The sequence below is a fragment of the Giraffa tippelskirchi genome, chromosome 13 (genome assembly GCF_054371585.1).
Source record: "Giraffa tippelskirchi isolate mGirTip1 chromosome 13, T2T-mGirTip1v1.2.pri, whole genome shotgun sequence".
Classification (NCBI taxonomy): Eukaryota; Metazoa; Chordata; class Mammalia; order Artiodactyla; family Giraffidae; genus Giraffa; species Giraffa tippelskirchi.
In genome coordinates this window covers 41,263,837-41,291,112 of record NC_137287.1, presented here as the reverse complement: position 1 = coordinate 41,291,112, position 27,276 = coordinate 41,263,837, and the positions used below count along the sequence as shown (strand labels likewise).

At 55.6% G+C, this 27,276-nt stretch overlaps 2 protein-coding genes across 31 annotated transcripts; one reads left to right on the top strand and one right to left on the bottom strand.

The window, feature by feature from the left end:
- Positions 1 to 213: 213 nt before the first annotated feature.
- On the bottom strand, positions 214 to 27,191 carry PGAP6 (post-GPI attachment to proteins 6). Of its 26 annotated transcripts, XM_081558398.1 has the most exons (15): positions 26,901 to 27,191; positions 26,358 to 26,449; positions 10,644 to 10,722; positions 5,497 to 5,722; positions 5,222 to 5,414; positions 4,713 to 4,840; positions 4,278 to 4,546; positions 3,880 to 4,199; positions 3,387 to 3,477; positions 3,183 to 3,306; positions 2,611 to 2,747; positions 2,039 to 2,217; positions 1,822 to 1,968; positions 931 to 1,047; positions 214 to 627 (listed from the first exon to the last, which is right to left on the bottom strand). In XM_081558398.1, the coding sequence occupies exons 2-15, from the start codon at positions 26,379 to 26,381 to the stop codon at positions 331 to 333; spliced, it is 2,331 nt and encodes a 776-aa protein (XP_081414524.1). In that variant the 5' UTR covers positions 26,382 to 26,449; positions 26,901 to 27,191; the 3' UTR covers positions 214 to 330. The 26 variants fall into 26 exon arrangements, with proteins under 26 accessions (XP_081414524.1, XP_081414539.1, XP_081414540.1 ...); XM_081558413.1 differs by lacking the exons at positions 10,644 to 10,722; positions 26,358 to 26,449; positions 26,901 to 27,191 and adding an exon at positions 9,699 to 9,992 and having other exon boundaries at positions 3,384 to 3,477; positions 5,497 to 5,674; XM_081558414.1 differs by lacking the exons at positions 10,644 to 10,722; positions 26,358 to 26,449; positions 26,901 to 27,191 and adding an exon at positions 9,699 to 9,992 and having other exon boundaries at positions 5,497 to 5,674.
- Positions 23,396 to 26,798, top strand: NME4 (NME/NM23 nucleoside diphosphate kinase 4). Of its 5 annotated transcripts, XM_081558440.1 has the most exons (6): positions 23,396 to 23,702; positions 23,894 to 24,108; positions 25,223 to 25,356; positions 25,608 to 25,709; positions 25,812 to 25,924; positions 26,369 to 26,798. In XM_081558440.1, the coding sequence occupies exons 2-6, from the start codon at positions 24,048 to 24,050 to the stop codon at positions 26,490 to 26,492; spliced, it is 534 nt and encodes a 177-aa protein (XP_081414566.1). In that variant the 5' UTR covers positions 23,396 to 23,702; positions 23,894 to 24,047; the 3' UTR covers positions 26,493 to 26,798. The 5 variants fall into 5 exon arrangements, with proteins under 5 accessions (XP_081414566.1, XP_081414565.1, XP_081414568.1 ...); XM_081558439.1 differs by lacking the exon at positions 23,894 to 24,108; XM_081558441.1 differs by lacking the exon at positions 23,396 to 23,702 and having other exon boundaries at positions 23,785 to 24,108.
- Positions 27,192 to 27,276: the final 85 nt, after the last annotated feature.

Below are 27,276 nucleotides of genomic sequence, written 5' to 3'. Positions count from 1 at the left end.
TCCCACCCCACATTTCCCTCCCACCATCCCCAGGCCAGGATAACCCAGAGCCTGCCCCCACATGGTACCTGTGGTTTCCAGGCAGCCTGGCCCAGGCCCCAGGAGCCCCTGCAGACACCAGCTGGGACCTGCAAAGGTACCGAGTCAGCTGGCAGCCTGCAGGCACAGGGACCTGGGGATGTGGTCCTCCCTTGGGAGGAGGAAGCCAAAGAGTGCGCAGGGCAATTTTATTCAGTTGGAAGTCGATCCGGATAGGGCCCCTCCCCCTTGGTGCTGCCCCTGGCTGGGGAGACCATCAGAGCCGCAGGTGTCCCCGCCCCCCTGGCTGTGTCACGTCACTGAGTACAGCTCCTCCCGGTGATTCTTGCAGATTTCATAGTGGCAGGTGAGCTTCTGGGCGCAGGCCCACGGCTCAGTGTGCTGGTCCCTTGGCGGCAGCAAGAAGGCTGCGCTCCCTGCCAGCAGCATGTGCCAGATGCTGTGGGTGTAGTAATAGTTTTCGCTGGTCATCATGGAAGTATAGATGGCAATGGCCAGAGCAGCCATGGAGAGGCCAGGCAGGAGGTAGAAGACCCAGCGCTGCCAGGAGGGGGGGTAGCAGTGGCGCTGGCGGCCGCAGCGGTACACCTGGAGGAAATCACACATGGGCATCGGCACGGGGCTGCGGTCACATCTCAGGGCGCTGCCCTGGACTGCAAGTGTGGGCTGCTTGGAGGGGTTCAAGGGGTGCCAAGCCACACTGGGCCCCTGCAGGTGCTGTTGGCAGCCCTCGGTGTTTGTGAACACAGGCCCAGGAATGAGAACATTGATAGAACGAGGGGCCACACTCTGTCCTCACAGGGTGAGCATGTATGGGGAGCCCACACTCTTGTACCCCAACTTCCAGGGCAGGGGGTCTGGGCAGGAACCCTGCCTGCCCCAGCTCCTTACCCACATGGTGACCATGACCACGATGGCAAAGAGGCAAGGCCCCATCATGTTCCAGGCGGCCCTGCGGTCCAGCTGCAAGGACATGGCGAAGATCAGAGTGCCCAGGACAAAGAGGACCTGGGCAAAACACAGAGACGGTGGTGGGGTCATGGGAGCCCTAGGCCAGGTTGTCTTTAATGGCACAAGGTCCAGGAGGAGCAGGTTGTGTGGGCCTGCTGGTCATCCCCATGGCCCCCACCACCCCCAGCACCCCTGCCAGCTCCCTTGCAGAAACTGGCACCACGTGTCCTGCTCTGCTGGCGGGGAGGAGGCGCTCCTCTCCCAGCTCCCACACTGCTGGGATCCACTGGTCCCTCAGGTCCATCCACAGGTGTATTTCTAATGCCGTTTTTTTCTTTGTTCTGTTTGGCTATGCTGCACAGCTTGTGGGATCTTAGTTCCCCAACCAGGGATCAACCAGGGCCCAGGGTAGTGAAAGCACAGAGTTCGAAACACTGGGCCAGAAAGCTCCCCACAGGTTAGTTTCGGAGGCATGGACTTGTCCAGGGCCCACATCTCCAGCAGCCAAGGCCCAAAGTGTCCTCAGTACAGGGACTCCAGGAACAGAGCTGGGAGCTTCTCGGGGAGGTCTGGTCCAGGTCTGGGGCTCCAGGCCTCCTCTCTGAATGGGGCCTGGCCTAACCTTGCCCACCACCTCCTCTCCTGGCACCCTCCGAGCAGCCAGAATAGTCCCTTCACAGCTGGAGGTACCTCTCCCAGTAGGCGACTGGTCAGAACAAGAGGTTTCCAAGGGCAGCGGGAACCCCCTTTCTGGTGTATCCCTTGACACGCTGTGCACATGGGCCTCCACTCTCCCAGGACCCAGACCCCAGGCATCAAGAGATCACTCACGTATTTCAGGGATGCCTTCAGCCGGGCCATGCAGAGGATGGTGACCCAGATGGACACTCCAGAGCCCAGGAAGTCACAGTACTGCAGCGTGTCATAGTTGAGGATGCAGAGCACAGCGTCGCCTGGCTGATCGCAGGCATGGTAGAACTGCAGGCCAAGCAGTGAGCAACAGCCCAGCACCCCCCCACACCCCACCCCGGGGAGGGGGCAGGCTTACCGTGGAAAAGAACATGGTGTAGGCGTAGACCGAGGCCTCCACTAGGAGGCAGCGGTGCACAGAGATCACAATGGGGGCCAGGAACACAAGGTTGCTCAGGGTGAGCAGGAGGGTGGCTACTTTCTGCTGGGCCGCAGTCTGGGCTGTGCTGTTGTCTGTGCAGCTCCATCCACCCCAGCCTGTGGGCCAACGTGGCACTGTGGCTGCTGAGGCCGGGCCAGTGCGGCCAGGCCCGGCAGTGGGCACTCAGGAACCTTAGGGCCTACCCCGTGCCCAGGGCCTTGAGGAGGAAACCCTTCCTCACCCCACAGAGGGCCAGGACAGGTGTGGGCAAACGGAGGCCAGCGTGGGCAGGTGTGAGCAGAGGAACCCAAGAACAGAAAGCAGTCCCATCTCTGGGGGTGCCTCTGTGAGCCCACATAGGGGTTGAGGGGCAAGGCAGTGTGGGGAAGGAGGCACCCTCACTCTTCGGGGTGCTCTCCAACCTTGGCTGAGCTGGAGTGGCTGCCAAAGAGAGGGCCAGGGCTGGGGTCCATGGGCACAGGTGGAAGTAGCATCAGTACCATCCCTACCTGCCCTGCAGCTGCAGCCCGCATACAGGTAGCCGTGTCTGCGTAGCAGAAGGCATTGGCCATAGGGTCCGCAGTTGTTCAGGCAGGGCACCAAGTACAAAGTGGTCTCCACGAGGACTGAGGCCTGCACACACTCCCTGTGAGGAAGGGGCCCCAGGAAGGCTGGCTGCAGAGGTCTGCTGGCCAGTCCCCCTTTGGAGCTCCCAGAAGGGTCTTGGACACCTGAACTCGGAGTTGATGCCCCCGGGCCCTGGAGGACTGCAACCATAAGGGGCTCTGCAAGGCCAGGATGCCCTCTCCCTGCCCACCCAAGTGGCCCCCCCCCCCCCCCCCCCGCCTGGGGCTGGGACCAGCATCCCCGCTCCCGCTCGTGTCCTCACTCTCAGAGCTGCTGAGGGAAGAGGGCCGGCGGGGAGGAGGGGAACCCCTCAGGAGGCAACCGACCCGGCACGGCTGGAGGAAGACAGGTCACCCTCAAGCTGGGATGCAGGCAGCCCCATCCATAGTCCTAAGTGCAACCACTTGGCTCAGGACTGAGTTTACTTACTCAGTAAACCACTGAGTTTACTTACTCAGGCCTCTCGGGGCAGAGGACCTGCAGGGAGAGGTACCAGTTGTCTGTCTCTGGGTAGGGGATGATGAGGTTGGCCATGGGAGACGAGGCACTCAGGGACAAGGGGTGGCCCTGGAAGAAGGCTGCAGGGAGGGAGTGGGAAGGCCCAGTCAGAGGGAGCCAGATGCCCGCTGGTCCCTGGGCTGGACGCGCCTGCCACTACCTGTGGTGCAGTTGAGTGAAGTGTTGAAGCGGAGGAAGGGCGAGCTGGCGGTCACACAGGCTGCCACCAAGGTGTTGTTGGCAATCACGGTCTGGAAGGGAGGCCGAGCAGAGTCAGTCCCCAGCTTCCACCTCACATTCACCTCTGGTGCTAGGTGCTATTCTGTGTGGCTCCTGCTGACTTGGGGCCCACCAGGACCTTCCCCTCCAGGCCAAGGGCCCCAGCCTCAGCCCCCTGCCCCCAGGCAGCCCCAGGCAGCCCCAGGCCTGCTGACGGGAACCTGCTGCCCCCAGGACAGGCCTCCTGTTTCTCAGCTGGCACCTATGCCGGCCCAATGCCCTACCAGGCTCACTCTGTTGCCAGAAAGGCCACCCCGACCCAATCTCCATGGCAAAGTGGGCACAGGAAGGCCTGAGCAGTCCTTGCACCCCAGGCAGCTCTGAGCCCCAGGCCCCAGATCCCAATCCCGACCAGACTTCAAGGACCAGGATACCTGGTTGATGCTCACGGAGATACTGAGGGAGCCCCCACTGTCCATGCCTGTGTTGAGGTGCAGCTGCATCACCGAGGGCATGTCCGCCTGCACGAGCACCAAGACCCTGTCCAGGGGCCGGAAGCGCACAGACACCACGTCCATGTCTTCCCGCAGGACGGGGAAGCTCCTGAGGCAGAAGGGGCCACTGCCCGTCTCGCCGCTCTGGTCCAGGTCCTGGGTGTTGGGGCTCGGGGGCGGCGGGCCCATGGAGGCGTTGCTGCTCTGGTTTGGGCTACTCTGCAGAAGGTGCTGGAGGTTCACAGTCCACGGTCTGCAGTCTGTCAGGACCACAAGGGGCTCAGCGCAGGCAGGCCTGGGGGTGGAGGGGGGCAGAGCCACCTCCCTCCACAGCCCACCTGTGAGGGCAGCTACCACACTAAACGTCACCGACACGCGGGGCCCCGCCAGGCTCTTGGCTGTCACTTGCAGCCACCTTTCCCAGGGCGGTGAGGGCAGCAGCAGGCAGCAGGCCATGGTGGGGTCGCTACAAGTGAGCACTTTCTGGAAGTTTCCTGGCAGGGTGGCCGAGCCCACGGTGAGGTGCACAGGGCAGCCCAGGCTCCCGTTGGACACACAGCCCTGCAGCTCCAGCCGCAGCTCCTGGGTGTGCTTGGGGATGAAGACTCTGCAGCCAAGGGGACATGGCCTCGCTCAGGCTCTGCAGCTGCAGCCAGCCCCCCGACCCCGTGCTTAAATTCACCCTCCAGGGTGGGGGCCAAGACCTGGACCCCCCACCTTTTCACCTGCTCTGAGGACAGCAGGGCTGCCCACTCCAGCAAGCCTGCACTCACTTGAGGTAGCTGGGCTGGGAGAGGAGGACCAATGGGAGGAGCACGTCAGGCTCCAGGATGGACATCTCGACCACTCGCACGACCAGCATGTCCGGCTGGAAGATGTAGGCACAGGTGGGAATAAAGCCCTGAGGAAAGAGCAGGGACAGGGAAAGAAGGTGGGGGGGGGTGGCTGGCCCAGGGGCGGGGCTGGCCCAGAGTGGGGCGGGGTTGGAGCAGATGGGGCGGGGCTGGCCCAGAGCGGCAGGGAGGGACCGAGGGGGCGTGACTGGACCAGAGGGGGCGGGGTTGGAGCAGATAGGGCGGGGCTGGTCCAGAGGGGCAGGGATGGACCGAGGGGGAGTGAGTGGTCCAGAGCGGGCGGGGCTGGCCCAGAGAGCCTGGGATTGTGGGGCTGGGCTGGGCAGCAGAGCCCTGAGCGATGTTGGCCCTAAGGAGGTGATCAACAGGGACCAGTCATTCGTGCACTGAGCGGTGCTGCCCCCCATCCCCAGAGGGAGCGCCCTTACCTTCACCTCAATCTTATGGGAGGAGGGGGGCAGGTGAGCGGCCACAAACCAGTCCCCAGGTGCTGGGTAGGAGACATTGACAGAGGCGTTGCCCTGCAGCATCTTGAGGAGGAAGGAGGGCTGCACGGAGGTATTGTTGGCGAAGCTGGTGCCCAGTGGGTTGATGACAGGAGGGGCGCCGTAGCGGAAGTACCTGGAGGCAGGGAGAGCAGGGAGGGCTCAGGTGTGGCCCCGGGCGGCTCCAGCAGGCGGGCAACGAGCGGGCTGGCACCTACACGGTGGTCTCCACGTTGTTGCAGGCGGGGCCGCTGCCCTGGGTGACCTGCAGCAGCCAGCGCAGCAGCACTGTGTCTGGGGGCACACGGAAGTGGAAGAGCCGGGCACTGCCGTACCAGCTGTAGAAGGCCAGCTTTTGTGGGGCCTGGGAGAACTGCTCCGACACCAGCCTGGGGTCTGCAGAGAAGGCACTGTCAGGCAGCCAGGGAGCCCAGGACTCCTCCCCTGGGGACAAGACAGAGAAAGGTGGAGGGCCGAGGCCCTTCTGCCTGGCCTGGCCTCAGAGAAGTGGCCAGGGGAGCCCTGGAGCTCCTGGGATGCCTGGCACACCAACCCCAACCTGGGAAAAGTCACTGTTGCCCCCGAGCCCCTGGTGAGGGCTGGGGCTCGGAAGCTTTCACTCAGGGATCACATTCTCACCCACGTCTGCACATCCACCTTCCTAACCCCTCCAGCCCTGCCAGCCACCTCCAGCTCACAGGCTCAGTCCCCCATATCTCTGCATCCCACCCACCAGGTACCCCCGATCAACAAGTTCCGCAGGCCCCAACACTGATCACATGTTGGGTCAACATGAGGTCAAGTGCCTCAGACCTCAGAAGCAGGAAGAGCCGCCCCTCAGAGGGCTGCTCTTCTCCACACTGCTCACAGCCCCCGTGGGGCCCCTCCCCCCCAACGCAGCCCTGGCACACCTGGGGCTGAGGCATGGAGGGTGAAAGGCACAGGAAGAGGTCAAGGTGGGAGCACCATCCCTCCTCCCATCTGCCCTGGGCACTGGAGGCCAGGACACACCCCCACATCCACTGAGTCTCCCCAGTGCTAGGATCCCTGGTCCTGGTTGCAGTGGACAGGGCAGGGCGACCAGGTCCAGAGGCTGGCTGCCTGCTCAGGCCATGATTTGGGGTACAGGAAGAGCCTCTGTCCCTCCTCACCCAGACAGGAGGCGAGCAGAGACCTTGTGTGTGTGTTGGGGGGGGGGTTGCCTAGGCTGGAGCGGGGGCTTCAGTGGGCACAAGCCCCTGCAGAGTGGCACAGGGACAAAGCAGGGGTTGGCAGCACACAAGCTGGCTGCCTACACTCCACCCTGGAGCTCCCCAGTCCTGGCAGTGTCTTCTAGCCCCTCACCTCCATGGCTCCTCTCCCCAACACACTCCACAAGCTGTCATCTGAGGCCCCCTCCTGTCACAGCAGCCTTCCAAACCAGCTCTAAAGGTCTCTGGAGACCCCACCCTGGATTAGGACCCTCCTAAGAGAGTCCATTAACCAGTACAACCTCGTGTCTGGGGCCCACGGCATAACCACCTGCCCCACAAGTGGGTAAGAATGCTCTTGGGCCTGCCAAGAACAGGCATGCCCGGGTGCTCTGTGTCCAGGGGTGACTAAGGAGGTGCCTGGACTGCTCAGCAGGAAGCATGGCCTCACCGCCAGCTCAGACCTTGTATGCGGAGTGACCTTGACCGTCCTTCCCCTCTCTGGGCCCAGCTTCCTCTGAGTTGGCTGAGTAGGACAGCACCTCCCTTCAGCTGCCCCTCCCACCATGGTTAATGGATGTTAAAGTGCTCGGGAAGAAACACACTGTGAACACAGCAGGGTGGGGCCACCCTCTCCCCCTCACCGCCCCCACTAGGAGGGTGGCAGCCCACACCATCCCAGCAGCAGGCCGGGGCCCTTCCAGGTGGGCCAGGTGAGGGAACCGGGTGAGCAGCTGGCTCTCTTGCCAGCCTCCTGACTCTCCCATGGAAGCACCTTGGAAAGGGATAGCAGCCCACTTGCAAAGCCATCTGAGCTCCCAGGAGCCCAGTATGGGGGGCTGGGCAGGGGTAGGCACGACACAGCACAAGCACCAGGTTTTCCAGGTATCTGCTGGTCACCAGGTTCCAACTGCCAGCTGTGGCCCGAGTGCCAAGAGACTAGGAGCCACTGAACTAATATAAACTGTCTCTTGAGGCTGCTGCACCATCCCCCCCACCCCCCACCACCACAGGATCACAGGGCCTTAGAGAAACAGTCAGCCAGCCGCCAAGCACCCAGCTTCTAGATGTGGCCAGGCAGGAGAGGTCCAGCTGTGGCGTGCAGCCCCCTGACCTGAGAGGGGCTGGGTCCTCTGCCCCACCCCCGCCAGCCTTGGACACCTGCAATTCAGCTGGTGGCTGTAAAGTCTCCCCAGGGTGCACAAGAGATAAGACCCCCCCCCACTCCCCGGGCCACCCAGCCCCTCCATCCCATCCCAAGCCCTGCACCCCGACCTCCCTGCCCAAGACGCCCACTCCATTATCTTGGTGAATGTACCAGGCCATTCACACATCTGAGCCAGATGGGGAAGTCACATTTCCAGTATCAGGAAGCACCAGCCACATGCACACTTGCTCTGCCCACAACCCCCTCCAAGGACACAGGATTAGGGGTAGGAGAAAGAAAGTCCCTGAGCCTGTCTGGGGACCCTAGTAAGGGGATCCTCTCCCACATCCTCCAAACCAGCACAGGCACCCAGTGCAGAGACCCTGCCCACCCTGAGACCCCAGAAGCCAGGATCACACAGAAAGCAGGATCAGTTCAGCAGGCCTGGGAGGGGAGCGGCTGCCCCATGTTTTCCATCTCCCTACCAATGACTCCTTACCTAGCCCTGACCCGGGAGAAGGGAGAAAAGGAGAAAGTAGGGGTGGTGGTCCCCAGCGGAGCGCTTTCATCAGGGGCAGCCCTGGGGAAACTGCCTTTCAGTTCAAGCTAAGCTAGGCTCAGAAACCAGAGGCACAGCCCTCAGAGAAACAGGAGCTTGGACGAGCAAGATCTCAGAGAAGGGGGGGATGGGCTGGGAGCCAGCCCATGCTGTGCTGGGTAAGCTGCCTACTGCCTCCTGGGGCATCTGGACCCTCCCAGCCCCGCCAGCCGTCAGAGAGCCCAAGGCCACAGAAGTTAGGTAGTTTACTCAGCACCCCCAGGCGCCCAGCAGCACCTTCTGGTCTAGCTACCCCCTTGGGCCTTCAACAAGGGGAGCCGAAGTTCCCAAACAGCACAGAGGTGCCCATTTCTCTGAACCACTCTGGCCTATGAGCGTCCTGGGGACCACTGGGGGTCCACCCTCCAACAAGCAAGGCCAGTTGTTGAAAGTGACTGCACTGGGGTAGTGATCATTGTGGGAGAGGTGGAGACAGGACACGCACCCAGCTGCTACTCCAGGATCTAAGCAACTTTCCCCCAACTCTGCCCCTCTCCCAGACCAGATGGCGTACCGGAATCCCACTGTCCAAGTTTCCTCCTGGGGACTCGCACTCCCACCGCAGCCCTTGGAGTCCCAGGAGAGTCCCCCCTGGGCCGCTCAACCTCACCCTGGTGCCCGAAGGTCGTACCCGACCAGAACGCGTTGGGAGGAGGAGGGGGAGGAGGGGGAGGAGGAGGAAGAAGGGAGAGCTTGCTCCGAGGGGACGGTCTAGCCGAACCTGGCCCTGGGAAGAGAGGAGGGGGAGAGGGCGTCCTTTCTATCCGATCGCTCTCACACTTGGCGCCCTGCAAGGGCGCCCCCAACACGGAGTGGGGATCTGAGGCCTACGTTCCCGCCAGGTGAGCGCACAGGTGCCCCCAGGTGAGTCACAATCCCAGACCCGCCCCCCGGCCTCTTCCCCCCGCCTCCCCACTTGCGCCCCGGGGATGGCGCCCGCGGGTCCGCGCTAGCTTACCGCTCTTTCTGCCGTCGCCAGCAGCGGCAGGCGGGGACCGAGAGAGCAGCAGCAGCAGCAGCAGCGACATCGCCACTGCCACCGCCGCGCCCCCGGTCCTAGTCCCAGCCCCGCGCATGGCTCCGCGCTCGGCCAGGCGCTACCCGGCCCGCGCACCCGGCCGCCCGCCGCCGCCGCCGCCGCCGCCGCCCGGGCAGCCCCCGCCGCCACTGCGGCCCCCACCGCTGCCTCTGCCCAGGGCTCCCATCCTCCGGGCCGGTCCCGGCAGCCGGCGCCCCGGGCACTTCCGCCTGCGAGGCCCCGCCCCGCCTGAGCCCGGGCGGAGAGGGGCGCTGGGGCAAGAGCTGCGTGCGGGGGGCGCGCGTGGAAGGCGATCGGAAGGAGGATGCGGGACAGAGGGGCGACTCTGGGCGGTGACGTGGGGCGAGGGAGGGTGACACGAGGCGGGGTGCGACGCGGGGCTGGGGGCGTCCCGCGGACCAAGAGAGTGCGCTGGGAAAATGGGTCAGAGGTGGGTCAGGACTGACCGGGAACGCGGGTCCGCCACTGCGCGCAGAGTAGCGGCGGTGGGGCGGGATGCGGTGGAGGGTCGCGGGACATGGGGGGCGGAGTAGGGGCAGAAGGTGGCGCCGGACCCAGAGGACCGCGGGGGTCTTGGTTCTGAGGCAGAAATGGTGCGGTGTGGCTTGGAATGCGCAGGAGACTCGGGGCGGCCGCAGAGCGCCCCAGAGGTGTCTGGGGGCACCTGGGTCGCTGCGTGGCTGGCTGGGCGCGGCGGGAGGTCCGGCCCGCCGGCGGCCGCTCCCGCCTCCCGGATCTGGACTCCCTGGCGGGGCCTCCCGGCGCGCCACACCACAAAGGCGCTACGAGTGTGGGTGAAAAACACTTTCATGGAAAGATGAAGAGGCTCCTGCACATATTTTGTACACTGTGAAGGTGGCGATTCGCGTCGGTGGTGCGAGTCACTCCTCGCCCTTGACCCCCGGGGTCGATTCCAACAGATTAAGGATTTCAGCGTGAAGAGGAAACGGTGAAGGGACTCCAGAGAACTTAGGGAAACTTTTAGAGTCTAGGGGAAGCGAAGACTTTTCTGAATATGACGCAGGAGACTAGAGGCAAGACTGAGGAATTCTTTTAAGTGCAAAACTGCAACAAACTCAAAAACCAAGCTTCAAACCGGAGGACACTTGCACTTGTATCACGAAGAGGCGATCTTCCTGAGATTACTAACAGTAAAGATTTCCTACAAATAAATAAGAAACACCAACCAGGAAACCACCAATACCAATAAGGAAATACCAATAAGGAAACCACTGGAGAAGATTCCTGCAAAGGATATGCAAATTTCCCTCCTTAGAGAAATGCAAAATGAAAAGCACTCAGAGGCCTTTTTTCTTTGACCTAACAGGTCTGCAAAAAGCTGATTGTGCACCCAGACTTTCTTAGGTTTGCTGAGCCTCTGGGAGCCTCACCTGCCACCGCTGTGCATTTTCCCTGCAGAGATGGTCGCGGAAGCACGAGCTTGCGTGAGTGCAGCCTGCGCCCAGATACCTGTCATGAGGGAAAAGGGCATTTGAATCACCGGTACCCAGATAGAGATTCAAATGCTGTGACAGTATTAACACTGATCCAGTGGGCTGAAAATCCAGAAGCTCTGTGTACTGGTTGGAATGGTCTAGCAGGAGGACCATCAGCAGAAAAAAGGAAAGGGCAGAATAATGTGTTCAGAAAGCTATATTTGTAGAAAAAAATTGTCTAATTTGCGTGTCTCAAAGGTGGAGAATGCCTAGAAGCATCCAGCAGTTGGTGCAGGAAGGGAAGCGAGTGGCTGAGGACTGGGAGGAGGGGTTATATCTGTTTGAATTTTTTGAATTTCAGTGTGTGTGTGTCCTGTGTTTGTGTGTGTGTCTCTGTGTGTTTGTGGATTTACTGGTCTGGAGCGAGGAGGAGCTGACCCCTGGAACACAATGCCACTGGAGGCTGGGGGGAAGGGAGGGATGAAGCAAGGTGAGGGGAGAGGAGAAATCCCCAGGTGTGAACTCTTATTTATTCCTCTGGAATCTGGGCAGGGCCCTCTTCACCTGGGCTGCTGGGGGCTCCCCAGCAGTGGTCTCATAAAGACACGAGACCAATTACGGGTTTTGCTGAGCTTCGATTTCAGTGCACTGTGGTTAGCACTGAGCCCCGAGGACTGTACCATCTGAGACCCATCCCTGCCCCAGGCTGGGCTCAGCGGCGCCCCCAGCCCTGCCCACTCTGAGGGTCACCTCAGTGAGACTCCAGCACCAAGCTCCCCAGCAGGCAGGAGGGGAGGTGTCTGTGCTTCTTCTGAGGCGGGGAGCTGGGGGGCTGGGGAACTTGCAGGTGGACCAGAATCAGAGATCTCTGCTAAGTAACAAGAGTCTTTATAATGGAAAGGACCCACCTGGGGGCCTCACTTGAAGATGGAAACAGGCCCTGTGGTAGGAGGTTTCTGTATCCTACCTCATAGTACATGGAAAATTCGAGGTTATCAACTATCAAGAATAAAACAATAAAAATATTAAAAGGAACCTAGAACACGTCCCTTAGAATACAGGTATGGGAAGCTTTTCTTAAGCAAGACAAAGAACTGGGGAACAGGAAGAAAAGGTTACTTATTTGACTACATTTTAAAAAATGTTATGTGGGGATTTCTTTGATAGTTCAGTGGGTAAGAATCTGCCTGCCAGTGCAGGGGACACAGGTTCCATGCCTGGTCCAGGGAGATCACACATGCTGCAGAGCAACCACTGAAGCCCATGAGACCTAGAGCAACAGGAGAAGCCACTTCAGTGAGAAGCCCAAGGCTGTGCTTGGCGACAGGGAGTAGCCCCCCTGCTTGCCGCAACTGGAGAAAGCCCCTGTGCAGAAACAAACACTCAGCACAGCCAAAAACTTAAAAAACAGATTCATTTAAAAAACGTTATGTAATTGTAAAATCGGTAAAAGGAAAAAGGATAGACATCATCAAGCCAAGTGGAAGGAATCATGTGCTGTGCAAGTGATAAAAGGTGAACCCACCTGAGATAGAAAGGGAATTCACACACTGAAGAAAAGAGCCCAGAAGGAAAGAAGACACTGGAAACAGCCCGCACCCTGGCAATCAACAGGAGACGACAAGATGCAACTGGTCCACTAGCAGGCAAACGGCGCACACAGGAAGACAAGACATTGTCCCCTCTCGGGTAAGGGGGCAGGCACTTGCCCTCTGCGGCTGCAGTGTGAGCTGCTCCTGAAGGCATCGGTGGCAACACTGAAATGTACTGGAAATGGGGACCCGTGCTTACAGGGGTGCTGGCCACAGAGGTGTCTGTGATTGTGGACCCTTGGGGCTCTGTGAGGGGACGGTGCATAGATGAGGACCTGGATATCTCATGAATTTTCATAGTTTTCCCACAGCTGGGTTTTCTTGCTGCGCATGGGCTTTCTGCAGTTGCAGAGCCTGGGCTTAGTTGCTCCACAGCCTGTGGGATCTTCCCAGATCAGGGATGGAAACTGCGTCCCCTGCATTGGTTTTATAGACCAACTTGCTGGGTACAGCCCATTTCCAGGCTGGACCACCCTCAGATGTCCTTGCTGGCTCCATGAGTGTGGACTGAGTGGAAGGCTGTCTGCCCACTCGCCCAGGGAAAGATGTATTTCCCACAAAGGAGAGAAAGAAAGTGCTGCCCGCTCCCTGCTGCAGCCCCTGCCTGCCTCATCTCTCGGGTCTCCCCTCCCTCCTTCCTCCCTGGTTAGCCCGGCCAGCAGTGCCACCATCCTGGGCCCAGTGCCAGCCGCCAGCCAGCCTCACTCCCATGGCTTCCCTTCCAGTTGCAGGTGGGTGCTCAGCTCTGGGCACACTGGGAAAGGCTGGGGCCCTCAGTATCCCCGCCCCTTGCTCCTCCACCCTCCCCAGTTCAGCCCAGGCTCCTCCTGTGTGCCAGGCCCAGGTTGGAAGGAGTCCCCTGCTCTATAGACAGGGTGTCCTGTCATCTCAGCCCACTGCAGGCTTCCTTGGGCAGGGAGCGGAGTGTCCCCATGTGGTCGGGGCTGGGATGCTGGCGGTTTCTCTTTCTCTTCGTCCTGGTGCCCCCACGTGACAGCATAAACTAGACCAGGGCACCCAGACACGCAGGTCTCAGAGGAATAGCTTCCTCAGAACTTTGGGGAACAAATAGAGTTTCTGCATCTTTATTTTACCAAGACAAAGTTTTTCTTAACTCCCAACTACCATCTATTATTATCATTTCATAAAGGATCATTTTCCCATCAAGACTTTTAGGAGGCTCATACTCTTAGAATTATGCTTAAATGCAAGTTATTTTTTCTGGAGTCCAGCATGTAGTTCTCCTGTGTCCCCATTTTATCTGGTTAATGATTGCTTCCTGTCCTGGGTGCTGGGCACTGAGGAACCAGGAGGTGAAGGGCACAGGAGCTGCTCTCAGAGCTGTTGGGATGCACTGAGCCGGGGACACGGTCCAGTGGCAATGGGACATGGTGACCGCAGTGAATCCTGCTCCCCTTTCAGTGGAGAGTGACAGCAGGCGACAAGGGCAGAAGATGGCTGCCAGGACAGGACAGGAAGCTCTAGAGTCTGCTCTGGTTGCGAGCTCCCCCTTGACACCCCCCACCAGCTTCCCTGGGGTGGCAGAATAGGGGTAAGCCTCCTGGGACCCTCGCTCCTAGAATAAGCCATCCACCCTGGCTCCCCTTGCAGTGATCCGAGGAGGAGTGGAAAGTCTAACATGCCTAAAGTGGGAATTCCAAGAGGACAGGAGAGAATGAGGCAGAAAAAAACACATGAAATCTGGTGAAAGACGTTTTACAGATTCAAGCAGCTCAGTATGTCCTAAGAAGAATGTGTAAAAGAAAATCACACCCAGACACATCACAGTCAACTACTGAAAGCCAAACAAAAAGAGAAAATACTGAAAGCACCCAGAGAAAAATGACATTCAAGGGAATAACAATTCAAACAATGAATGACTTCTCATAAACAATGGAGCGGGCAGAATGGGGGAGGGAGAAAATAGACCTACATGGTTGCAAAATTCCTGCATCTTACATGAAATGGCACAATATAAATTCTAAATAGTCTGTGAAATGTTAAGAATGTAATTACAATCCCTAGAGCAACCAATGGAGAAGGAAATGGCAACCCACTCCAGTATTCTTGCCTGGAGAATCCCAGGGACAGAGGAGCCTGGAGTGCTGCCATGACTGAAGCGACTTAGCAGCAGCAGCAGCAGAGCAACCAATATAAAATAATGTTGAGGTATACCCCCAGGTCGGGGCTTCCCAGATGGTTCAGTGGTAAAGAAATTGCCTGCAATACAGGGGGAATGAGAGACAGGGTGGGGTGGGAGTCTATCCCTGGGTTGGGAAGACTCCCTGGAGAAGGATATGGCAACCCACTCCAGTATTTTTGCCTGGAAAATCCCATGGATAGAGGCACCTGGTGAGCTGACTCACAAAGACTCAGACACGACTCAGCACGCACACATACCCCCAGATCAAGGTATACCTAAAAAGCCAATAAATACATTAAATGACATTTTTAAATATTAATTTAATCCAAAAAGGTCAGCAAAGGAGGAAGAGAATATACATCAGAAGAGGCAAACACAAAACAAATAATAAAACAGGAGACCTGACTCACCACATCAATGTCCCTGTGTGTGTGTATCTGTGCTCAGCCCTGTCTGACTCCTAGCAACTCTTTGGGGTAGGATCTGCTTCTAAACTTGCATCCATGGCTGTGGCCTCAGGTCCACACTGGTTGTTGGCCAGAGACATGTGTTCCTCATCACATGGGGCAGCAAGTGAGGGGGAAGGGGAGGTGAGGTCACTGTCACGATTGGTGACCAGACCCTCTCCTGCTGTTCCCTCCTTGTCATTGGGTGCAGTCCACACTCCAAGGGAGGGGGTTACAGAAGGGTGTGGGCTGAGCAGTTTACTGTTGTTGACTTATAAAAGTTCTTTGTAAATTCTGATCAGATATATGAGTTGCAAATATTTTCTCAACTCTGTAATTTGTCTTTTCCCTTTCTTGACAATTCCATGCTGTTCACCTAACTGGGTTTGGTCAGTTGAGACTCTCACCAGCAGTGAGGAGTCTCAATGGTCTACATAGTCACTAATATTTGGAATTTTCAGACTTGGAGATTTGTGCCATCTTCATTTGCATTTCTCTGATTACTCCTGAGGCTGATCGCTTTTGCACTGTTTACTGGGTGTCTGGAATTCCTCTTTGGAGAAATGAATTGTTATAGCCACGCGTTCCGGGAAACAAGCTCACTCAGAAGGACGATGCAGATAGTGAAGTGCAGTTTATTACACCGGCGGGCCCAAGGTAGAGTCTCCTCTTAGCCAAGGACCCTGACCAGCATTTGTGAAAATCTTTTATACCCCATGTGTACGTGTCTGAACCCACCACCCCAATTTCCTTGTGACTTACATAAACAAAGGAAAGGTAAATACAATCACAATAACTCCATCATTTATGTGTTATGTGTTCCAACAATCAATTATCAATAAGCCCGAGGTGACAGAAAAAATTTATGACCTGTCCGGAGGTAGGGGGATAGGGATTAGTGTATGTTTTCTCTTAGGTGATGAGTAACCTGAATACAATCTTCAAGATTCCCCTGTCCGGAGGGGGTCTTATCCTTCTATTGTCGTTTCCACAGGCACTAAGCACAGAGTTCAGAGTCCATTAGAGAGGTGGCCGAACATGATCAGCACGAACAGGCCTAAGATGGAGTCCAGGCTCCATGAATTCCTTCTTCATTCCCCCCTCCTGATGCTCCTAGTTTTCGTAACGAGCATCATTCATTGAGATATATTGTTCTTTAGCCCTCTGGCCACCCACATGACAGAATGCTATCAACCTCTGGGTTACAAAGTTCACAAGACATTGTAAGAAGCAGGGCCCACAAAGCAGTATGATTAGACCTATTATGACAACCGTAACAATAGTTTTCCACCAGTCTCTCTTTACCCAGGACAGGACTGGAGTCCAAAAGGGAATATTTTCGTCAGACATGGCTTTTACTTGATTTTGCATATCTTCCAAGGCAGTAGATACATTTTTAGACAGGTCAGGGATGTATACACAACATTTGACTTTAATTATGGTGCAAGTCCCTCCCTGGGCTGCTGTGAGTATGTCTAATGCCATCTTATTTTGAATTATTGCCTTCTTCATCTGAATTTGTTCTTCGTTTAAGGCTTGAATGGCTTTTGTACTGTCTAAGAGGTCCTGTTTAGTGAAATTAGTTAAGGCCTCCACCTTAATCATGATATCCGTTGTCCCTACAGAGGGTACAAACAAGGCAGCAAGATAGTCATACCATTGGAACACAGATCTTGTCCATCTTGCATGCAGATAGGGCAGGTTTACTGGAGGTTGGTGTAGGCTAGGCTTAATACTGCCATGGGCGAAAGCAAATCCCAGTGTGCAGCGCCCTACCCAGCCAACTGGTAACCATGGCCATAAGTTAAGTCCACAGAGCCACTGGGTCCCGTTGGGGGCTACTCAACGGATTCCAGGATTATATTTCCAGTCGGAACCGGGCCACTGAACTGACTGATTGGGGTGATAGGTAACTTCTATGATTTGTTTACATTGTTCAGGAGACAAATAACCCATATATTTTAATTCTTTTGGGTCTAGGTGGCGGTCTCCAAATCCAACTTTGTGTTCTTTTTGTTCCCAGCAAATAGTAGCGGGAGCAATCAACTGTCCTTTCTCAGGAGTCATCCAGAAATATTCACCCCAGACCTGGTAGTATTGCTCAAGGTACCGGGAGGCCTGTCCCCCTTTTGTAAGGGAGCCCTTCTCTTTTTTATTTTTCATATATGAGATATAAGCTCTTGTTACCTCCGTAAGACTAGTGTTCATATTAAATGTAACCCCATGTCCCTGGCCCATTGATGGCTTTTTTTTATACCAGGAGAGCAAAGAAAGATTATGATCGGTGAGAGAAAGGAAAGTTCCCTTCTGTTGTTCCAAGAAGGAGCACAGTGGTATAAAGTTTCCATAACGAAGTGGCGACACCCACCAGGGGAGTCCATCCATAACTGACAGGGGCATAGCCCCACATACCCAACAGTCGGAGGAGTTGTGGAATTCTGCGTAGGAATGTGCCCACGAGATAAAGACGTTGTCCTGTGAAGGAACAGTGGTCAGGTTCAGAACTGCGTTGGTGAGGCCAAGTAGCAGGAGTCGTTTACCCAGCTCCATCCTAGAGAGGGCTCGTCTGGGACCTCGTTTTCTTCTTCCTCTTCAGAATGACCTTGGTTTCCCGTGGGTCGGTGGGGTCCTTTTGGGTGGTCCACTCGGCGTCTTCCCAGTCAGCGTGATATGTCTTCTTCACTCTGGTGTGATGGATCCAAGGAGCAATGCCTGCAACTTTAACTGTGGTAGGGGTGGTTAAAACAACAATGTAAGGACCTTTCCATCGGGGGGCCAGTGAGTCATGTTTCCAGTCTTTCACCCATACCTGGTCCCCCGGTATAAACTCATGCATCTGCTCCCCCAAGGGGAACGGTATTCTTTCTTGCACAAACTTAGTTACTTGATTAATTACCTTACCTAGTTGTTCCATCTGCTGTGATATCCTGTCTCCCCTTACCTGGAGTATATCAGTTGTTACCTGTCTTATTATGGGAGGAGGCCTCCCATACACAATTTCGTAGGGAGAGTAGCCGTGGGACCGTGGGGTCATCCTGAGTTTGAGCAAGGCCATGGGAAGTAAATCTACCCAGGAACAGTCAGTTTCTATAATCCATTTAGAAAGTGTCTCCTTTAGTGTCCGGTTAGTTCGTTCTACCATTCCAGAGCTCTGAGGCTGGTAGGCAGTGTGTAACTTCCATTTTATATTCACGGCTTTGCTTAGAGTCCGGTGGGCTCATTGTCCCTCCAGCTGAGGCTGGAGCCTGCCGAGTGGGCGGCTCTACAACCTGTGGAGCTGTTGGGACCGCTGAGGAGTCCGGGAGGCTTACCGGTCTCGGGCTGTTTCCTCCGGTTGGGCCTCCAGCGGCCGCGGTGATACTAGTTGGCGGGAGCATCATCCAATACGACGGTGGGGGAAGTTCATCTCTTTCAGGGTCCTGTAAAATTTCCTCCTCGTCCTTGGCTACTTTTTGGGCCATTAAGATTTTTCCTTCCCCGCCATGAGCAAAAAAAACGGGCCCATTTGGGGGGGTCTTGGGCTATTCCCAGCCAAGAGTCTATGTACGGGATCGGGGTGTCCGGGCTTTCCCGTAACTATAGCATAGACTGCCTTTATGAGATTTAAGTCCATAGTTCCCTCTGGTAGCCAGCCAACTCCCATGGAAGGCCATTCAACTTCACAAAGGGTACGGAGCCGGCCAGGTGTCATTTTCTTCCCATAGTCTCCATCGAACCCTTTCTTAAAATTCTTAATCATATTCTCCAATACAGTGGCCTTAGATCCACTTCCTCCCATTTTCTTACCTCTGGATTTCCCTGTCCCAGGGCCTTCCCGAGAAGCCAATCTACCTGTTTCCACTGGTAGGGGAGATGATGGGTCACACAGCAGATGGGTACCTCCTGGGGGAGGGCAGAATACGAGCACACGGAATTCAATATCTCCTTCCTAAAACCTTGTGGCGACCGTTCAGCACGTTCCCTAAGACGGCGTTGGACACACCTCCTAACTGGCTTTCTTAAACCCTAAGTTCCCTTTCTTTATCCCTGGCACGGCCGTCAAGCCGAGTGCCAAGTAGCTATTGTCGCCAACCTAAACCAGTTTCCTATGTGTCTCCCTTCTGGTCCCTTCCAGGGGCGTGATCAGGCCCCCTCTTCCACCCTACCGGGTGGGTTCCTCCCTACCTGAGCGCTCAGTTCCCTTGCTGCCGTTCACTACCTGCCAAAGCGAAGAAACCAGGCGTTGAAAGGCCGAGTTCTTCCAGAGGGGTGAGGCGCCTTCCCCCCTCTAGGAGATTCAAGCTACAAAGCCTCGGGGTGGCCTCAAACGAGACCTGTCTCCTCAAAGTGAGGAGTTTCCCGGCCAACGCACCAAATGTTATAGCCACGTGTTCCGGGAAACAAGCTCACTCAGAAGGACGATGCAGATAGTGAAGTGCAGTTTATTACACCGGCGGGCCCAAGGTAGAGTCTCCTCTTAGCCAAGGACCCTGACCAGCATTTGTGAAAATCTTTTATACCCCATGTGTACGTGTCTGAACCCACCACCCCAATTTCCTTGTGACTTACATAAACAAAGGAAAGGTAAATACAATCACAATAACTCCATCATTTATGTGTTATGTGTTCCAACAATCAATTATCAATAAGCCCGAGGTGACAGAAAAAATTTATGACCTGTCCGGAGGTAGGGGGATAGGGATTAGTGTATGTTTTCTCTTAGGTGATGAGTAACCTGAATACAATCTTCAAGATTCCCCTGTCCGGAGGGGGTCTTATCCTTCTATTGTCGTTTCCACAGGCACTAAGCACAGAGTTCAGAGTCCATTAGAGAGGTGGCCGAACATGATCAGCACGAACAGGCCTAAGATGGAGTCCAGGCCCCATGAATTCCTTCTTCAGTATCTTCAAGTATTTGCTGTGCTTCTTGGTTCATTGGTCTTTTACTCACTGATTTCTGGTCATAGAGCCCTAGACCTTGATGGGTTTTAGGCAACGGAAACATTTTTTCCTGTCCTGTGACTTGTCTTTTTCTTTCTTCACAGTCTGTGTGTGTACTTTAAAAAACTGTTTTATTTTATTTATTTTGGCTGTGCCAGGTCTTAGTTGCATGCATGCAGGATCTTCAATCTTTATTGTGGCATATGAACCCTTAGTTGCAGCATGTGGGATCTAGGTCCCCGATCAGGGAATGAACTCATGCCCTCTGCACTGGGGGCATGTAGTCTCAGTCACTGGAGCATCAAGTAAGTCCTTGTGTGTGTGGGTATTTAACAGATTTTATTTCTGAGACATTTTAGATTCACAGTAAAATTAAGTAGAAAGTAACAGTTTGCAAATACCCCTTGTGCAAACATGTACAACCTCTCCCACCATCAGCATCCCCACCAGGCCATGTGGTACAGTAGTTACAGCTGATGAATCTACACCATGAATCACCCACAGTCCACAGCTTACATCAGGTTTCTGTCTTGGTGGTGGACTTTTGGCAGGTTTGGACAAATGACAAATAAAGAATCTGCCCACAATGCAGGAGTCGCAGTTTCAATCCCTGGGTCAGGAAGATCCCCTGGAGAAGGGAATGGCAACTCACTCCCATATTCTTGCCTGGAGAATCCCTGGAACAGAGTAGCCTGGTGGGCTACAGTCCATGGAGTCACAAAGAGTCAGAGATGACTGAGTGACTAACACACACATACAGTAATGACACGTATGTATCATTATAACGTCATACAGGGTAGTCTCATTGCCTTGAAAATTCTCCGTGCTCTGACTGTTCATCCTTTCCAGCCCCTAAGCCCTGGGAACCAGGAGTCTATGCTTCATTGCAGTGCAGTGGCTTCTCTTATTGCAAAGCACGGGCTCTAGGGCACATGGGCTTAGTTGCCCCACAGCATGTGGAAACTTCCTGCACCAGGGGTTGAATCTGTTTCCCCTGCACTGACAGGCCAGGTGGATTCTTAACCACTGGACCACCAGGGAAGTCCTGATTTGTAGTTTTTAAAGTATATGAAATCAAAAGGGAAATCAGACAATACTGTGAGGGACTTCAAGGCAAATGAGACACAGGTTCAATTGCTGGTCCAGGATGATCCCACATGCCGCAGAGCAACTAAGCCCATGGGCCACAACTACTGAGCCCGAGATCTAGAGCCCGTGTACTGCAACAAAGAGTGGCTCGTTTGCTGCAACTAGAGAAAACTGGGAGAAATATCAACAACCTTAGATACGCTGATGATACCACTCTAATGGAAGAAAGTGAGGAGGAACTAAAGAGCCTCTTGATGAACGTGAAAGAGGAGAGTGAAAAAGTTGGCTTAAAACACAACATTAAAGAAATTAAAATAATGGAATCTGGGACCATAACCTCATGGCAAACAGAAGGGGGAAAAGTGAAAGCAGTGATAAATTTTATTTTCTTGGGCTCCAAAATCACTGCAGACGGTGACTGCAGCCATGAAATTAAAAGATACTTGCTTCTTGGAAGGAAAACTATGACAAACCTAGACATTATATTAAAAAGCGAAGATATCACTTTGCCAACAAAGTCCGTATAGTCAAAGCTATGGGTTTTCCGGTAGTCATGTACAGATGTGAGTGTTGGACCATAAAGAAGGCTGAGTGCTAAGGAAGTATCAGGTGATACTATGGCCACCTGATGGGAAGAGCTGACTCATTGGAAAAGACCCTGATTTGGGGAAAGATTGAAGGCGAGAGGAGAAGGGGGCAGTAGAGGATAAGATAGTTAGATAGCATCACTGACTTAATGGACATGAATCTGAGCAAACTCCAGGAGATAGTGGACAAGGGAGCCTGGTGTGCTGCAGTCCATGGGGTTGCAAAGAGTTAACACAACTTAGTGACCAAACAACAACAATAGAAAGCCTGCCCGCAGCAATGAAGAGCCAGCACAGGAAAAAAAAAGAAAAATCCACCTTGCGATGCAGGGTACGTGGGTTGAACCCCTGTTCAGGGAACTAAGATCCCACAGCCAGGGGGGGAACTAAGCCTATGTGCTGCAAATGACAGAGTCCATGGGCTCCGGAGTCCGTGTGCCACAACTAGAGAGAAGCCCACAACAAAGATCACAAGTGCTGCAACTAAGACCCAACGCATTAATAAATAAATAAATTTAAAAAAAGAAAGAGGGGCTTCCCTGGTGGTCCAGAGGCTAAGACTCTGCACTCCCAATGTAGGGGCCCTGGGTTCAATCTCTGGTCAGGAAACTAGATTCCACATGCTGCAACTAAAGATCCCGCATGCCACAACTAAGACCTAGCACAGCCACATAAATAAATAATAAAAGTAAATATAAAAAAAATAAAGAAAATATTTTGAGATGAAAGAAAATGAAGACATATCAAAACTAATGGAATACAGTTAATACAGTATTTAGAGGGAAATTTATAGCTGTAAGTGTCCATACTAAAAAAGAAAAAGATTTCAAAACAATCATGTCCCATCTTAAGACAGCAGAAAAAGCAGGTCTCTTGTATTCAATATTTTACTGGAGATCCTGGCTGTGGTCACCATGTTTCTCCCCTCTGGAGATTCCAGCCAGAGAAATTCATTAATAAAATGAAACAAAAAGCATCTAAATTGGGAAGTCTTGCATGTACAAAATCCTGAAGAATCCAGTAAGCAACTATTAGAACTAATAAATGAATTCAGCAAAGTTTCTGGGTACAAAATCTATGTACAAAACTCAATTTTATTTTTATACTCTTGCAATCAATAATTGAAATGAAATTAAGAAAAAAACTCCATCCACACAACACACAGAAGTATGTATGGGGACTTCCCTGGCAGTCCAGTGGTTGAGATTCTGTACTTCCAATGCCAGAGGCCTAGGTTTAATCCCTGGTGTAGAAACTAAGATCCCACACACAGTGTGGTGTGATCAAATAAATAAATATCACAGCTTAATAAACAAATTGTAAAGTATGTATGTTTTTTAAAAAACTCATTACATTAAATCCCGTGGATCTCAAAATTCAAATAGTAAGCTGCCACCTTTTCAACCTGAACTGTACTATAAATGAGAATATCTGTGATTTCTGTTTATGATCAAGTCACAGGCATCGCAAGGTGTTTCAGTGAAGCTCAATTCCTCCCGCTCGAGGCCAAAGGTGGGATTTTTCCCCACCCAAATGCCTGTATGCTCTGCCGGACCCTGCCTGACCATGCAGGTCCATCCTCCCAGCTCAGGGTGTCATTTCCGAGGGAGACCCAGACCCAGCTGGTAGGACCCGCGCCCCGTCCGCCCCCCCAGCCCAGACGACGGCCCTGCTTCCAAGACAGGGGTGCAGGCCAAGACAGGCGCAGGAGGACCTGCATGAACTCAACATGATACTTAAGGACTGCGTTGATATCAAGACGAACACGATCCATGCTGGGCTCATCACCATTATTCTTTTTTTCTTCTGATTTTAACAGAAATTGACATTAGACACTTCCCAAGTCCACCCGAGTGAAACAGCGTCTGGGGGGAGGTGCGGCGGGGTGGGGAGTGCGGGGTGCAGGGGGGGAGGGGGAGGAGCCGTAGGCGCAGAAGCCTGGGGCCGCTCGCCCTCCCTCGTTCCTTCCCCTTCCCTCTCCTTTCCCCAACTCGCCTCCCTCTCTCCCTCCACCCCTACGGCCTCCTCCCGCCTCCCTCCTTCCACCTTTTCCCCCGGTTTCTTTCTCTCCCGCCTCCCCCGCCCCTCCCCCTCCTCCCAGGACCCTCTCCCCTGCGCGCTTGGCCCGCGCCGGCGGCTGGGAGTTATGCGCGGCCTCTCCGGGCTCGCGGCGCTAAGAGGGTTGCTGTGCGGCGCGCGGGCCCTGGGCCCCAGCCTGCTCGCGCGCTCCTGCTCGGGTGAGTCCGCCCGCCTGGCGGCCACGCGCGGGGTGGGGCGGGTCCAGGGGCCGCCGGCCTTTGCTGACGCACGTGCGGCCCCGGCGCGGGGGCCGGAGGCCCGGGAGCAGGCGGGCTAGAGAGGCGCGCCCCTGGGGTTCCTGCCCCGCGTGGCCCCAGCGCTCACTTCCGCCGCCACCGCTCACTCCCAGCCAGGCCCCCACGGCCCCGCTCACCTCACCTTGCTCGGGGCAAGGGGGTCCGAGGGCTCCGTAGCAGGAGGAAACCAGAAGCCTGGTGGCCACACTTTGTGCTGGCGGGGATCCCAGCGGGCCCAGGGCTCCTGCGTGGCGTCATTCTCAGCAAATGAACACTCTTATCCTGAGGCGTCTTTCCGCCCGGCAAATCCCTTCCTGGAGCCTTGAAGGTATCCGGGGGTCCTCCGCCCTAGCAGCTGGCCCTCGGGCGCTTCCAGAGTCCTGGCGTTCCAATGCTGGCAAGGGTAAACTGCCATCTTCCGAGGCAGGAGCCAGCTGGCAACAGGCTAGGCTGGACAGCAGGGCCCCTAGGGACTGGGCTTCGGGGGACTGAATAAGGGTGGGGGCCTTCCTGCAGTGCAAGGCTTTGAAGGTACGTGGTGGGCACCCGATGCCTGCTCCCCAAGCCCTCCTGGGGCTGGGAAGGCAGATGCAGATGCCCCTAGGGACACTGGCTCTTCTGGACCTGACGGCTCACCTCTTCTCCAGTTCTCTCCTCCCTCTCTGCAGGGCTTAGCCACCAATCCAGGGTCTGGGCCCTTTTCCAGAGTACACTTGACCCTAGACCCAATGCCAAGGGTCAGCCTAACTCTGGAAGTGTTAGGCGGTAGGAGGGTGATGACACTGGGGGTCTCTCTGGCAGCGTCACCCCTGGAGGAGGAGGGCTGGGGCAGTTAGGACACTTTAGGTTTCAAGTGTCCTGCCTTGAAACCCCAACAGCAGCCTGGCCAAGGAAGGTGTCAGGGGAGGAGCCCTCCTTACTCCAGGGCTGCAGACAGGAACCCCTCCCCCTTTCTCAATCCCCAGGTCCCTTTCTCTCTCCCTGTGGCCCACCTGGTGGGAAAGTGCTTTTCACTCTCCCTGGTCCCTGCTGTTATTTCACCTCAGACCCAGAAGATGGACAGTGGGTCCCACCTCCTGATGTGTCAGTTTGGGGGTGCAGACAGTGTCTATGCTAGCTCCTCGAAGCACAGGCGTGAACATCAGGCCAGGACTTGTACTTTCTTTCCAGTGTGGCATCTCAGGGGCACCAGCTCCATCATGGGCAGCTTCTCCTACTGCCTGCCTGGGTGGGGCCATGACCCCCTGCGACAGGCTGAAGTCCCCAGGGCCCCACCGTGCTGGACAGTCCTGGCTGTGGGCACCATACTTTTCCCCTCCAGGACTGCTCTGGTTGAGGCAAACTCTGCAGTCTAGGGGACATCTGGGTCCTGGCAGGAGAACCCAGGTCCAGGAGATGTGAAAGGTGAGGCCGTGGCAGCCCCGAGCCCCCCTCTTCTACAGGAGGACCCTCCTGGACCCGGGAGCGGACCCTGGTTGCGGTGAAGCCAGACGGGGTGCAGCGGCGGCTGGTCGGGGACGTGATCCAGCGCTTTGAGAGGAGGGGCTTCAAGCTGGTGGGGATGAAGATGCTGCAGGTACCAGGGCTTTCGGCCTGTGGGTGTCGCTGAGGGGACTGGAGTAGGGGCTGTTCTCAGCTCTGTGTCAGGACAGCCTCCTTGTGCTAGCAGTAGAAGGGGAGGGGCAGGAAGTGCCTGCCCTGTGCTCCTGTAGCTGGAGCGCCAGCCCTTGTCCGTGTAGTCTGCTGAGGGCCCTGCGGTCAGGACGCCACAACCACTGCCCTGGTGCCCGGTGGGGCTCCCTCTCACCCCTTCCCTCAATGCACCAGGCCCCAGAGAGGATCCTTGCTGAGCACTACCACGATCTGCAGAGGAAGCCCTTCTACCCAGCCCTCATCAGCTACATGAGCTCAGGCCCGGTGGTGGCCATGGTACCGCGGGGCCGCGGCGGTGGGAGGGTGGAGGGCCCTAGGTTGAGCCCTGGGTGACCCACGCCTCTCCCCACCTCCACCTCCTCTATGTCTCTGCTGCAGGTCTGGGAAGGGCCCAATGTGGTCTGCACCTCAAGGGCCATGATAGGCCACACCAACTCCGCCAAGGCTGCCCCTGGCACCATCCGGGGAGACTTCAGCACCCACGTCAGCAGGTAACACACTCAGCCACTTGGAGCTGAGGCCCAGTGCCCTAGGGGCTCAGGGTGGTGGCCTGTGCCCAAGGCAGATCCACCGGGCGTGGGTGTCTCACTCAGGGGAAAGCGAAGCCAGAAAACTTGATGGTAGCATGTCACACCTGACGTTGGCTAGTGCAGTATTTTTCAAAACCATTTCGTGTACACAGGAGATGATAAAGCATTCCCCATGTTGTGTCTGTGCTGTGCCATCATGGTCTGTCACTTGACTTTACCTCCAGACACCCCAGGGGTTGGCCCGGGAAAGATGCTGAGGTCAGGCTGGAACCCAGTTTTCCAGCTCCTCTGTTCTTCCTTGCCCCTCTGCACCATCACCCACCCGCTCCCCTAATCAGGGATCGGCAGACTGTGCCTAGGGCCCCAGAGGTGCATGCTGAAGCCTGTGCCCTACCTCTGCCACAGGAATGTCATCCATGCCAGCGACTCCGTGGAGGGGGCCCAGAGAGAGATCCAGCTGTGGTTCCAGAGCAGTGAGCTGGTGGACTGGGCAGATGAAGGCCACCTTAGCAGCATCTATGCAGCCTGAGCACGCAGGCCCTGCGGTCACCCCAGCATCCACTCAGGACCAGCTACCTCCGTCGACAAGAACTTGAGCTCACACCCACGCTCTGTCCATCTGTCCCAGACCACCTCCCTGTTGTCCACCTTCTGCCCCACTCCAGCCCCAGAGTGGTTGAGCCACCAACTTTATATGCCTTTTAGTATTATCCTAAGCCAGCAAGAGACTGGACCAAGTCTTCTGAACCAAACTGCCAGACAAGCTTTGGGGTCCAAAAGCTGGTAGTGTGACCGTCCTTTCCCCAAAGTGGGGACATTAAAATTCACTGTGCTATGTGTGGGAGTGGAGTGCTGATTATGGCCCCTGCCATCTCTGAGGTGGGAATGAGGCCTTATGCAAAGTTGTAAGCAGCTTGAAAGTAGAAATGAAGCTTACCATCTCACACACCAGGAGATCAAGAACTTTGTTGAATGTATGAGACAGGCAGAGGTCCAGAGGCCTCCAGCCTGAAATCTGGGAGCTCCAAGCTGAGCCACAGAGCTTGTGCTGTCCCTCACGGAGAGGAGCCCTAGGCAGTTGTGAACAGTAGCAGGAAGCGGTAGGTAGGGAGCTGAAGCTGCCCCGAAGGCAGAAAGCCTGGTGGCCACATTAACACTGCATATGTCACTCCTCACACCTGGTCCTCAAGTGTGTCCCTGGCCACTTGTCACAGGTACTGGATACTGCATATCATTACACCTGCTGAGGCCGATTGGTCCTCATCCTGCTTTATGACGTCTTGGCGACGCTGGCCCTGAGTTCCCGGCTCTGG